Genomic DNA, 14,024 nt, shown 5'->3' with positions numbered 1-14,024 from the left:
AGTGGACTTTGGGGACTTGGGCGGAAGAGTGGGAGGGGACAAGGGATAAAAGACAACAAATATGGTGCAGTGTGTGTATACTGCTTCGTTGATGGGCGCACCAGGATCTCACAAATCACCACTAAAGAACTTATGTAACTAAATACCACCTGTACCCCAATAATTTATGGAAAAATTAAATAATAAAATGTTTTTAAAAAAGGGAATGGTGTCAAGAGATTAGTGTTGTAACTGCTGACAGTTTTAGCCAGGAGGGTACTCTTAGATGCTGTCTGCATCTGAGAGTCCCAATAAATTCTGTAGTTTTTCTTTCTACCCTCATTTTATTATTTTTTTCAAAATATCCTACTTTTAAACTATTTCTTCTAACTTTTACTAGATATTTGCAAATAATTAAGTTCTTATACACATTTTCTGGCAGAAAAATCTGTAATCTAAACCATCAGACATAGGTGTTCCCTCATATGTATTGTGACTACAGAATAGAGTGAAAGGTCTTAGCGAGAGCAAGTAGCCAAGGGAGATGTAGAGGACATAGAAAAGAGTAACAGTAGTTAGAGTTAATTAGAGTCCTGTTTATATTCTTTTGTTTATCAAAATAAAGCATCAGTCCTTCCATTAGCATTACTTGTTATAGAGGACATCCTTTTGATTTTACAAATATTTAATTCTACAAATTGCATATTCCTAGGACTCCTAACTCCATTAAGAGGCTTTTTATTAACAAGAACTGATAAGACATACCATCTTACCGGTTATTTATATATAATATGATGGAAATTATGCCTTTCTAGAGTGGTGCAACATGGTAGTACTGTATCTTTTTGAATACCTGTCTTCTCAAGGAGTTACAAGCTCTATTTGAATTTAAGAATAATGTTAATAGTGCCTTATAATTTTATATTTTCAAACCATGATATACATTATTTAATCTTTGTAACTACTCTGTAAAGTACGTACTATGCTCATTTTATGAATGAGAAAGCAGTCTTACAAAACATGAGTAGTGTGCTGTAAGTCATACGGAATTAGATTGAAACCTAGATCTCTGTCACATCCAATATGTTAATTGTTCATCACCCCACGGGACATTGTCTTGTCGGATTTTAGTTGTGAGTGTGTTTGTATGACATAAAGAATAGATAAGGTGGATAAAATAAATGCTTATAAGCTTAGAATTGGTGACTTTCTCCTATGAAATATTATCAGATGCTTCTCAGGTTGAATGGAAAAGTTTAACTTTGCACGTGTCCTAAGAAGATCAGGTAGAAAAAGTGATTCTCTGGAGTTAAGGAGAATGCCTGCTGTAGATAGAAAGGTAAAAGTCCTTTTGAACCATAAAGAGTAACATGGAAAAAAAAGGCAGTCAGGCTTGATAAAGTAGTTGAGATGGTCACTGAAGCAGCATGAGATCAGAGATTTTCACTCTCTACGGAGGGGTTCTTTTACATTTGATAGCATTATACAATAGTAGACATGCCAATTGATTAAACCTTACCAATTGCTACTTACTGTTATAGTTAAAAACCATAGGATTGTTACCCTCTGCTTAGTCTACATGAAATTGAAATATATTTTATTAACCCCCAAAATTAAGGGTTTAGTTGCCACACAAATGTAGAAACCTGCTATGTAACTGCCACATGACTATTCTTGGTCCCATTAAGTCTTTTTGTACAATCAGTACGGGATAAAGAACCCTAGTGCTTCTGATGAGTCTAGTCCATGGTGGTTACAGTTGTTCCTCTCTGTTTTTACTCTAAGATGCTCTAGAAATAAAATAGTGGTATGTAGGCATGGAGAATGGGAAGGAATACAGTATTACAAATAAAAAAATGTAGCAATATCAAAGATCATTGATTGTAGAATCAGAAGATAGGAGTTCAAATCTCTGCTTTCTCAGTTTTAACTCACATATTGGGCAAACCCCCCTTATCCCTGGTCTAGCATCAGTTTCCTTATTTGTAAAATGGGGATAGTAACAAAATATCCCCTTGTTTCTCATAAACTTATTGTGAGGCTCAGCTGACAAAACGTTTATGAAAGCCTTTGTAAAATGTAAAGCATATAAATATAGGGTACTATAACTTTAATTCTTCATTTGGCTTTACTGACGAACATAATCTGCCTTTGGAATTTTAATTATTAAATTACAGAATCATTGAAAAGTTAATAAGTGGTAGATTTTAGTAAATTTGAGCTCAAATGGAAACAACTGAATTTAGTAATTTTATTTTATAATGTTTATTTCAGTGTTTTACATTTTGGTAAACATGTGAGATCATAGGAAGTCCTATTAGATAGCCAATCTCTGTCTCTAGAGGGCACCAAAGGACTCAAATGTTTACCTGAATCTTGCTCTAGGTATGTATCTACATTTTTATTTTATTTTATTTTTTAATCCTCAGAATTTTTATAACCACTTTTCTGCCAAAAGTGCTAAAATACGATATTTGTGATAGAATTAATTTTAAATTCCCAAGCAACTAATAATAATTAAAACAGCCCTTTAAAATATTGGTTATATTACTGCTTTTCTCTTGCCAGCTATCCTTGTTACAACTTTACTTTGATCATTATCTAATCTAATTATTGGAGATACTGCTTTCATAAGAAGTATTTGGCTCTAAGTAATTTAGTTACTAGAACGTTAAATCAACAATCAAATATGTTTGTAAAAACCAAGGAATGTAAATCCCCAATTTTGTTTTTATTTCAAATTATAGAAAATAAAATGTAAAGTTTTGATGGTCGGTTACAAGATAGTCATGAGCTGTGCATTTCTTAAATGGTGCATGGTGTAACTTGAGAGTCTGTTAGTCCAGTATGAGTTATAAATTGCCTGTATAGGGCAAAAATCTAATAGATATATTCTCTACAGTCTAAGATGATGTGTACATTTATACTGACACTAAACATTGCTTATGGTAGATTATACATGTAAAATTAAAGTAGAAGAAACACTTAAATTGTTATATCAGAAATGTGTTTTAATCTTTTGATTTGTTGGCCTCTTAATTACTACATTTAGAGAGAGATATGTAAGAGTGGAGGCCAGGTGGCCGCTTGGGCAGGGCCCTCCTTTCTGGGTTGCAGTATTTTGGTCAGGCTAATTCTAGAGTCACAGGCTTGGGTTTGAATCCTAGAACCACCACTTACTGGCTTGATATTGTGCAAGGTTTAAAAAAAAATTTCTCTAAGCCTCAGTTTCCTCAACTATAAATTGGGATTAATATTACCACCTACTTTAGAGAGTCATTTTGAGGATTAAGTGAGATGTTGTATATAAAGCATGTAGTTCAGTACTGATACAAAGAAATTACTCAAAAAACACTAGCTATTATTATTATAAGGTCTTAAGAATTTTTTAGAGTGTGTGTATCCAGAGACTCGACAATATTGATGTGTTCGAAGGAGGGTACACTGTTTTGGGGCAAATAAGTTTTCACTGGTATTCTAGTTATAGTATTATCTGCCTCTGCTATAAATTTTTAAGACTGTTTCTAAAGTCCTCTGTAATTTCATTTCTATTTTAGTAAGTAGTGTTATGTGATTAATTGGATCAGTGATAGTTTTTAATATATGGAGCCTGTAAATTATATTTGTTTTGAAATCTGAAAATTGGGTTATAGGAATGGCTGAATAAGTTTTAATATAATGTTGATTTATCTTGTGAAGGTTTTTGCTCTAGCAAAAATTTATGTACTGTCTACCATATGGCCATGCATGAATGTAGTGGATTTTTAATAAATATTTATTGATAGTGATGATAATTTATAAATAATTGCTCTAGAAGAGTTTTAAGGTTAGGCTATAATTTTAAAATTTTGCTCTGACTATATTTCTAAGAGATAATTGGAGCTTGTTTCCTATCTGAAGAAAATAAGCTAGAGGAGAATACTCAGTGGCCATCCTAGGCAAGCATGGTCCCAAATTTGATGATCTCAAAAAGAGATATTTGAGCCTTTGGAGGTATTGTGAGCATGATAGTCACAAAGTTTCAGAATACATTAGCAAATCTATCATTATAATTTTCTAATGAACTTTATATTTACAGTATGATAAAAGAAATTACCTTTCAAGATTATCTTACGTCAGTTATTGTTACATTTGATACATGTGTTTCTAGGAAACCAGAGTATCTCGAAAAAATGTAAATGTAAATATTTTAAAATATATCATAGGAATTTATTGTAGAGTGTATAGGTTATAATTTTCTTTGTACGTGTGTTTTATGATTGTAAGTTGATGGAAGTTTTTCCCCCTTCTTTATTCTGCTGGTTATCCTATATAGGTTCATGAAGGATTCCTGGAGAGTAAAGTGTTTATTTCGAATAGTACCAATTCATCAAATCCATGTGAGAGAAGAAGTGTTGACCTAAGGATATATATGCTTTGCTTTCTTCCATTTATAATTCTTTTGGTCTTCATTCGTGAACTAAAGAATCTATTTGTACTTTCATTCCTTGCCAACGTTTCCATGGCTGTCAGTCTTGTGATAATTTACCAGTATGTTGTCAGGGTAAGTATAAAAAGTTTTTAACTAAGTTCTTATCTTTCTTATATAAGTAAAATTTTGTTTACTGTGGAGGCAAAAGTAATGATATGTAAAGACCCCTACTTCATATGTGGCACACAGTGTACAATGAGTAAATGTTGGTTTCTTTTAGGGGGATGCTGCTGAGTTAGAAAAGTATATGACATAGAGATTAAACAGACTTTGTGGTCAGATCTTGAATCTTGGTAAATACGCTTCTGGCTTTGTGACAGCACTTCAGAAGATAGTAATACCTACCCTATTAGAGTTATGAGATTTATGATTGAGTTCTTAGTACAGTGCCAAACATGAAACCAGGTACTCATTAAATATATTATTCTTTAAAATTTGAACCAATCACAAGAGATGCATATTATGTGTTTGTGTGTGTGTGTGTGTGTGTGTGTATATATATATATATATATATATATATATGCAATTCTATAATTTCCTTTCACTTCTGAACTTTTGTTTACTGCCACTGCTTCAATCCACTGCCACTACACTAGTCTGTAATCCCTTTATCTGAAGTATATGCAATAACATCAACTGATTTCATTGTCCATAGTCTGGGGATTCTTAACCCAGTTTCCTTAAAATATTCTATTGATGGGATTCAGGGATTCTTCAAATCCCTTAAAATAGTTTGCAAGATTTAGTATTCTGTATTTATCTATGTGTTTTGCTGTTGAGCAGTTGTATAGCTTTCATCTTGCAAAGGTGCCAAAGACCCAAAAAAGGTTGAGAATCCCTGTTCTAGTCACTCTTGATCTAATTAATCTTATATATTATTTCCAAGGTAATTGTTGTAAAATCTTCATTAGCAATTTATTATAAATTCTTATTATGGATCTGTGTTTCATTTCCCTCCTCTTTGAATTTCAAAAGCTGTAGTTTCTCTTATAGCACTGAGTGGGAGGAAACAGACAGGAAGTTCATATAGGCTTTCCGGAGTTCATGACGCCTCAGCTAAACATGTAAGAGTCAATTAAGCAGAAAAGGAGGTTCCCAAAATAGAAGGAACAGCATGAGCTGCTGTTTGGAGAAGTGAAATAGCATCCTGCTTGCCTTAAATAATAGTTTAGTATTGAATGAGCCAAACGTTTTAATACCCTTTCATTCTAAACCCAGTATATGGTTTTAGTCATGTATCACCAGTATATCACACAATTCTATCTATGCTTCAGATGTTCTAGACCTCTCTATTCCCCAAATTATCCTAGAGCTTTCACACTTCAGTTGCTTTGTTCACCCTTTTTACTTGGCCTTGAATTCTGCCTCCAATCAGGCAAAGCAGAGAATGTAAGATGGTGAGGAGAGTAGGGACCAGACTTGGGGTATCTGGATGAAGTGGCCATTTAGAGCCAATGTGCACTTTGTCCAGATGGTGAGATTTGGAATAAGCCTGTGAGTCAGGACCAAGCAATCAAAGCCAGAGTCAGGACATAGATATTCAAATAATAAGGGTAATGACAACCATCAAATCAAAGAGTAAGCACTGAAACAAGAAGGAAACCTATTTTGGGCAGCAGCAGAGCTATAAGGTAGAAAGCCAGTGTCAGGAACCGGGTCTCTTAGAGAACTGAAAGAGCAATGAAAATAGAGTGGAGAGTGAATTTCTGCTGGGCACCAGCAGCAGTGGTTGATGACTTGACTGTATGGCTCTCAGCTTAGGCCTTGAGTGTGCTTATGTATTTCCTGTTGTGGCAGGAGCCATACCTAGTGTTCACAGCCCGGGACTTGCAGGTGGAAGCAGGTAATCAGGAGCATTTTGCTCAGATGGAATGTATGGGCATGAGGGAAACAATTGCTTTTGGCAGTAAAATCCTAACAGCTTGGCTATATTTAACATAGGATGCTTTAAGTGTTTATTGAAAGAATTATTCAATTTTATAACACATTTGCTGTTGTGAAGCTCAAAATTATATGATTTTTCTTTCATTTTTAAATTATTTGGAATAAGTAAAGATGTAACTGGTCTTTTTTTTCTTCCTTTCTTTAGAACATGCCAGATCCCCACAACCTTCCAATAGTGGCTGGTTGGAAGAAATACCCACTCTTTTTTGGTACTGCTGTATTTGCTTTTGAAGGCATAGGAGTGGTAAGAATTTGGTCTTTATTATTATTTTTTAAAATCTTAATTCAACACAATGATTTATATAGCCTACCTGTATTTAAAATTGCATATTTTTCTTTTTTATTTCAATTTTCTTTACATGATTAGAATTATAGTTTAGTCCTTCCACTAACAAAGAACTTAATGTTAGACATACCACTTAGGCTCTCTACTTCTGTTTTTCTTTATCTATAAAATGAAGAAATTAGCCAGATCATTTTTAACATTTCATTATGGAAAATTTCAAACCTATACAAAATTTAGAGAGTAGTATAATGAATTCCTATGTAAACGTCACCTGGCTTCAAAAATTATTAACTCAAGGCCAATTTAAAAAAAATCTATATCCCACATACTCAGGCACATCTGAAGTGTATTTTATTGATGAGATTATTTGAAGGGAATTGGAATAGTTGCAGAATCACTTCTATATAAAAAGAGTTGGATATAAATTCTACCTATAGGTTTATGAATATAATGTTTGTTTTGAGAAACAATGTTATAAAGCTAATACCAAGAGAGACTCCAAAGATTCTGAGGATTCTAAGATATTAAATATTTCCATTCAGGTAGCTCCCAGTTTATTTAAACCCTAACATTTGTAGACTTGGGGAAAATAGAATCTTGCTGTCTACTTTGCTCCATAGTTTATGTTTCATAGTTTGATGATCTGGTGTGGGAGCAAAACCATTTGTAAACATCTACTTATGTTAACCCTAGACAAAATAGATCTAAAATAAAATTTTATACCATTTTACTTGGGTTTCTGCTCTCTGTGAATTCTCCTTTAGATAATTCTCCCAAATTCTTACAAATTTTCACAGCTACAAATTATTGCTGTTGCAAACGTAACTACAGATTTTCATGTTTGTCTTTAACTGATGAGCACGAGTTAACTATTGACATTTCCGCTGAATCTCAAATTCACCAATTCCAAAGTCTGACACATATTTTCTCATCCAAAACCAGCTTTACTTTCTCATTTTCCTTTTTCTTTCAGTTTTATCTTAAGTTGCTTAAGCTTGAAACACTGGAATGATTCCTTTTACTTTGTCCTTGGTTCCCTATTTCAATCAATAATTAAGGCATGTTGACTTTTCTTTTATATTTCTCAAATTCATTCCATAAAGGAGACTATACATAAAACACCTATAATGCTGTGTGACACGGAAGTCCTCAGGAAATGTTCATTTCTTTCTCTCTCTCCCTTTCTAGCTGCACTGACACCATTCTTGGCCACTGCCCATATTTCTGCTCCAGATTATCTCCAGAGCATTCAAACTGTTCTCTGCCCTCTTGCTGCTATTAACAGTTAATGTTTCCATATGGAACTGACTGACTTATATGAAAAGTGGAAAAAATACTAGATTTATCATCTCATAGAGTTATTGTGAGGATTGCATAAGATGCTGCATGCAAAGCTTTTAGAATCATACCTGGCATATCATAAACACTCCAGTAAATACTTGCTATTATTGTTACCTAAGTCTTTCACTGTATGGCCTAATTTTATGGTTACAATCTCTGAAGATTTACCTTAAAAACTTGGTTTTTCAGTCAGCCTTTTCTAATTTTTTTTAAAGGTTCTTTTTCAATAAAATAAAAATTATTAGCTTTACTGAATTTGACAGTAGATACAGATGGGTAGATGTAAAACCAGTTACAGATATGTGTGTATACATGGGTTAGTATACATACATATACTTCCTAGTTCTGTCTCCTGAGAGGGGCTGCAAGTAGTGATACCCCAGTATCAACAAGCACACACCCAGATCTTGATTTCTAAATACCAGATCTTCATTTCTAAATACCATTCTACAAGAGAATCAAAGTTCTTTGGAGAAATGGCTGATTTTAGGGCTGAAGCAAGGAAATGCAAGATGAGGCTAAAGCATCTTGTGGTGTCAGAAGGTAAGAATATGTTCAAGAAATGAAAGAATGGAGGCATGTCAAAGGGACACAGAAGCCAACCTGATGGAATTTACAATGGCCAAAAGTGGAATACTATGAGTAACAAAACAACAGAATATTGGATTATAATTCATTATTTAAAAAAATATAAGGTCATGCTCATATACATGCATGCATACATACATACATACATACATACATACATACATGAGAATCCTAGAAACCTTCCTCCCTCCAGGCGATATAACTAATCCCCCTCCTACTCCCCAGAGAAGGGGCTGGATTTAGGGACTTGGCTTTCAATAAACAGAGTATGATGAGAGGGAAGAAAAGTAACTGTATAATAGAGAAACCTGGCAAACACTACCTTAACCAAGTGATGAAAATTAACTTCACCAGTGATAAACCATGTTAATAACGTGTGATGAGACAGGCACTTCACCTCCATGTTAGCCTTCTCTAAACCTACAATACCAGTCCAGTCATAAGAAAAACCTCAGAAAAACCTAAATGGAGGGGCTTTATGTAAAATACCAAACCAGTACTCCTTAAAACTGGCAAGATAATGAACAACAAGATTGAGAAACAATCAGACAGGAGGCATGGTGACAAAATGCACTGTGGGTATCCTGGATGGAACTCTGGGACAGAAAAAGGATATTAATGGAAAAACTAATGAAATCCAAATGAAATTTGCAGTTTAGTTAATAGTGATGTACCAATATTGGTTTTTAGTTGTCGCAAATGTACTATCGTAATATAAAAAGTTAATGGTAGGAGAAACTGCATCAGGGGTATATGGGAGATCTCTGTGTTATCTTTGTAACTTTTCTGTAAATCTAAAATTATCCCAAAATAAAAAGGTTATTAAAAAAAAAACTAACAGGTTTGCCTGCCAAGAGATGAGTTTAAATCTTTTTAAGAAGTTTAAAATAGGTAGTATAAATATATAGCAATGGAAGTGTACTTCAACAATTATGTGTTTTAAAGGAAAAAAATTTGCATATAGGCTATAAACAACCAATTTGTATGTGTAAGAGACACTGTTATTTTTAAATACTTGTATTCCATTTAAAAAAAAGTATTGTATTCTTTTCTTAGGTCCTTCCACTGGAAAACCAAATGAAAGAATCAAAGCGTTTCCCTCAAGCATTGAATATTGGCATGGGGATTGTTACAACTTTGTATGTAACATTAGCTACTTTAGGATATATGTGTTTCCGTGATGAAATCAAAGGCAGCATAACTTTAAATCTTCCCCAAGATGTATGGTAGGTGTATATGAATTTGTCAATATTAGTTTATATATTTTATAATGTACCACTGTTTGATGATAAAGGCGTATTGTTGGATTTATGGTTTAAACATTTAAAATTTTTACTATGATTTCCTGGAATCCCATCACTTTGGAAGGCAGAGGTGGGTGGATCACCTGAGGTCAGGAGTTCGAGACCAGCCTGGCCAACATGGTGAAACCCCATCTCTACTAAAAATACAAAAATAAGCCAGGTGTGGTGGCGGGTGCCTATAATCCCAGCTACTCAGGAGGCTGAGGCAGGAGAATCGCTTGAACCTGGGAGGCGGAGGTTGCAGTGAGCTGAGATCGCGCCATTGCAATCCAGCCTGGGTAACGAGCAAAACTCCATGTCAAAAAAAAAAATGTGATTTATTTATTTGTGCAATCTGGAATTTTTTCATAATCTTTGGAGGAGACCAAATATGAACTTAGGGTTCTTGTGGGATTTTTAAAAAAATATTTAAAATTGGAGTTTGTTCCAAATCCAAGTCAAGTATAAGAGTAGAACAGGAATTATTTTAATATGGACACATTTTAATAAAAAAAATTAATACCTGTCCTTATTGCCAAAAAAACCAAACACTTAGGGTTCCTAATAAAATAATAGATTATATCATTTATGGTCCTTGCTATTTGGTCAGCTTCATAGTGTATATTTTCCAAGTCTTTCAGAACACAGTTGGGACACATTATAAATAATAAAACAAAATGGTGCATCATCTTAATGTTCTCTTTCATATTGGGACCATATCCTGCTAAATGAAGCATCATATGTATATGATTTTTCCTTTTTCCAGAGGTTTGTCTTTGGAAAATTTTCAAAGGTAGTGGCAGTGATTACCATGCAGACTTACTTCCTTATTTACAAGATGGAAGGTAACTCCTTAGTTTTCACATATGCAAAGAATAAATTTGGAATTGCTGATTGAATTATTGTCACACTACTACATTAGCTACTTGGATAAAAAAAATCTGTGTAATCTTAAATGTCTTACCATATTAGTGAAAAAGCAACAACAGCAGAAATTATATCTTCTGACTGGCCTCCTGGTGAGAATTTGTCTGTCATTTAATAGTCATTTGAATCCTGGGCATTTATTGGAGTCAAAAATGTTGCTAGGACAAATGTTTGTAGGAAGCCATTTATGACAGAGCAAATGGACCTAGGATAGTTTCCAGATTGCACAAGGGGCACAGATGTGGTATATCTGTATTTTTTTATTACAATTTAACTTTAGCTAACATAAATGCATTTCAAAATGGAAACATGTTTCAAATGTTATAAATATATTTCAAGGTGGAGTCATAATTACAAATAAGATATATGGTTATTTAGCATTTATTTTATTAACTCTTGATAGTTACTTATATAATTTTGTGGCCTTCAAATGTGCTTTTTTGGTTTCTTTTTTATAATATGAAACTAGAAGCTTAATGAACTAGAAGCTTCAACAGCTTAGTATAAGAGAATCAAGCTAAAAAATATGGTAGTAAGTTCATCTTTTCAAATACTATACAATGTTTGGAAAATAGAATGATAATTTGTCCTCATTTAGAAGAATATTTTGAGCCAGGTATGGTGGCTTATGTCTGGAATCCCAGCGCTTTGGGAGGAAAAGGTGGGAGGATCGCTTGAGGCCAGAAGTTTGAGACTAGCCTACATAACATAGTGAAACTCCAAATCTACACAGAATTTAAAAATTAGCCAGGCATGGTGGCACGAGCCTGTAATCGCAGCTATTTGGAAGGCTGATGTGGGAGGATCACTTGAGCCTGGGAGGTTGATTATACAGTGAGCTGTGATGGTACCACTGCACTCCAGCCTGGGAAACAGACATTTTGTCTCAGTAATATTAATAATAACAATAATAATATTTTGACTAAGTCTTAAAAATCATTTTAGAAATTGACAACTATTTTTAATGTCACATATAAAATGTACATAGAAATAATGTCAGAATTCTTTCCTGGTCTTACTTACAAAAGCATGTAAGGAATATTTTAGAGGGGGAAGGTTCCAAAGTGGGAGTGTGCACACATTCACATTGAAAGGTTTGTATTCCCAGTCACATAAGAATGTGGTGCAGAAATAGTGGGCGAGAATAAGACGGAATGCTTTTGGTATTCACAACTCAATCTTGGAGGATGACACTGTCCCTGCAGTAGCTCCAATTAATCCTTCCCTTTTCCCACAGCCCCTTTATACATCTGACCTTATTCCTCATTGCTGTGACTTTCCAATTAGAATAGAACTAGTTGAGACTCTTGATTTAAAAGGGACCATTAAATCATAGTTTCTATTCAAGGAAGTCTAGCTAGACACCACCTTTCATTAGAGGAAACCCTAGTACAAGTATCCTAAGAACAAAAATATGGAAAAAACAGGAAAGCCAGTCAAGACACATATTTCCCTTTAGAGAACTTGGCATTGGTTAATGCCTTTGCACTGTGGAGATATGCCTTATGCAGCCTATAGTCTGTTTCTGTGTGGACTCTGCAGTTGTGGGACAATTAAAATAATAGTCACAACTGAGGGATACAAGAGAAGAGTTGCTTGTCTTTTTACAGTCAGGGCATTCTGTAAAGTGAGAAGTTTGGACTAGAATAATCACGGGATTATATCTAAGATTTCTTTCTTAATATACTACATATGAGTCTCTCTTTCACTTCTTTCCGGTGCTTCACACGAGAGGCCTTGGAAGTTAGAGATTGTGCAATGTACTCTATTGGCGGAGTATGAAAGCCAATGACTGTTATAAGAGTATCCTAGAGAACTGATGGCTACTAGCTATGAAAAGCCATAAAGGGCTTTTGGTACAAATTGGCAAAGACTCAGAGTATATTAGGGTTATTTCTGCAAGAAAAGATTGAATTAGAAAGAGGCCATAGGATGAAGCAAGTATGGATTAGAGAAGCTCCAAGTTATTATTACCCTTAATCTTTCTGAACTGTCATCTTTGAAAATTAGTTATGAGTAATACTGTACATATATTGCATTTAGCTTTTGAAGTAAGGAATGTATTTTAAAGGTTTTACTAGTTCAAGGCATTTGATCTAGTGATGCTACATAACCATAGTTGTCTTATTTTTTAGCCTAGAATGAGATGAGGCTCTTGGCAAGGATTGCAGATAGTTCTCAATTAAGATGACTTCTTTTTTTTTATTTTTATGAACTCATTTTTATTATGGAATATAAAACGAAGAGAGACAAGAACATAAGCTTAAAGTTGCAGCATAATGAATATTTTTAAAATGAATAACCACATAACCACTGCACAAGACAAGAATAGAGCCCAGTGCTCTAGAATCCTTTGTCTGCCCCTTCCAGGGTAAAACTATTAGACGTAACCACTTTTCTATCTTCTGAGAATCATTTTCTTGGTAACATTTATCACTTATACATAGATCCTTAAACAGTATAATCATATGTGTTTTTATAATATAAATCAATTCATTTTACCTATATTATGACAGTTATTTTCTTTGCTCAAATTGTATTTTAAGATCCATCTATCTTTTTGTATGTGACTTTGGATTATTTTAATTTTTGTACAACATTCCATTGCTTTAATTTATTATGCAATCATTTTAGTAACAATAAGCTACAGTACAAACAAATAGTAAGATACAATGATAATACTAACAATGAAGAAAACATTCAGAATTGATTAGAATATGCTGTGGCAACAATCTCCAAACTCCTTGACTTGTAAGATGACTTCTTGACAGAGCTAAATGCTCAAGATTCTCAACCTGAGCATCATGAAGGATCCAAGAGGTAAAGTGCTTTACCAGGTTATTTCCAAGGGTAGCTTCTGTATTCAACCTTAAGAGACAGAGAAGCAGTCAACAACTTATTTCCCAAGTTGGTTTTTAAAAAATTTTAAGTTATTCATACCTGAAGGTTGACTTATTAGCCAATGTGGGGAAAAGAATAAAAGCATCATAAATTTTGATATTCTATGTTTTCAAAACTAATATTTTCACTGGAACATTAAGTTGTTTTCTCCCTGTAATCTGATTCAATATATTGGCTGAAAAATAATTATTAAAAATACATTTCTGTCCTTTACTAAGGTATTAAATTCTTTACTGTCATTGTAATAGATTTTGTTTCCAAGCATAAATCATTTTATTCTTTGAAGTGCTATTAATATTTGTCA

At 33.7% G+C, this 14,024-nt stretch overlaps 1 protein-coding gene across 2 annotated transcripts in view; it reads left to right on the top strand.

Annotated features, from left to right (window-relative positions):
• SLC36A4 (solute carrier family 36 member 4) overlaps nt 1-14,024 on the top strand; it is a 54,867-nt gene that overhangs the window by 25,520 nt on the left and 15,323 nt on the right. For both annotated transcript variants that reach the window (XM_032167144.2, XM_032167146.2), the window contains 3 exons: nt 4,295-4,522; nt 6,540-6,638; nt 9,666-9,835. In XM_032167144.2, coding sequence (XP_032023035.1) covers nt 4,295-4,522; nt 6,540-6,638; nt 9,666-9,835 — 497 coding nt within the window. The remainder of the gene's footprint in view (nt 1-4,294; nt 4,523-6,539; nt 6,639-9,665; nt 9,836-14,024) is intronic.

Source organism: Hylobates moloch, unplaced genomic scaffold (assembly GCF_009828535.3).
Source record: "Hylobates moloch isolate HMO894 unplaced genomic scaffold, HMol_V3 SCAFFOLD_11, whole genome shotgun sequence".
In the NCBI taxonomy this organism is placed as follows: Eukaryota; Metazoa; Chordata; class Mammalia; order Primates; family Hylobatidae; genus Hylobates; species Hylobates moloch.
This window is presented reverse-complemented; position numbering and strand designations above follow the sequence as displayed.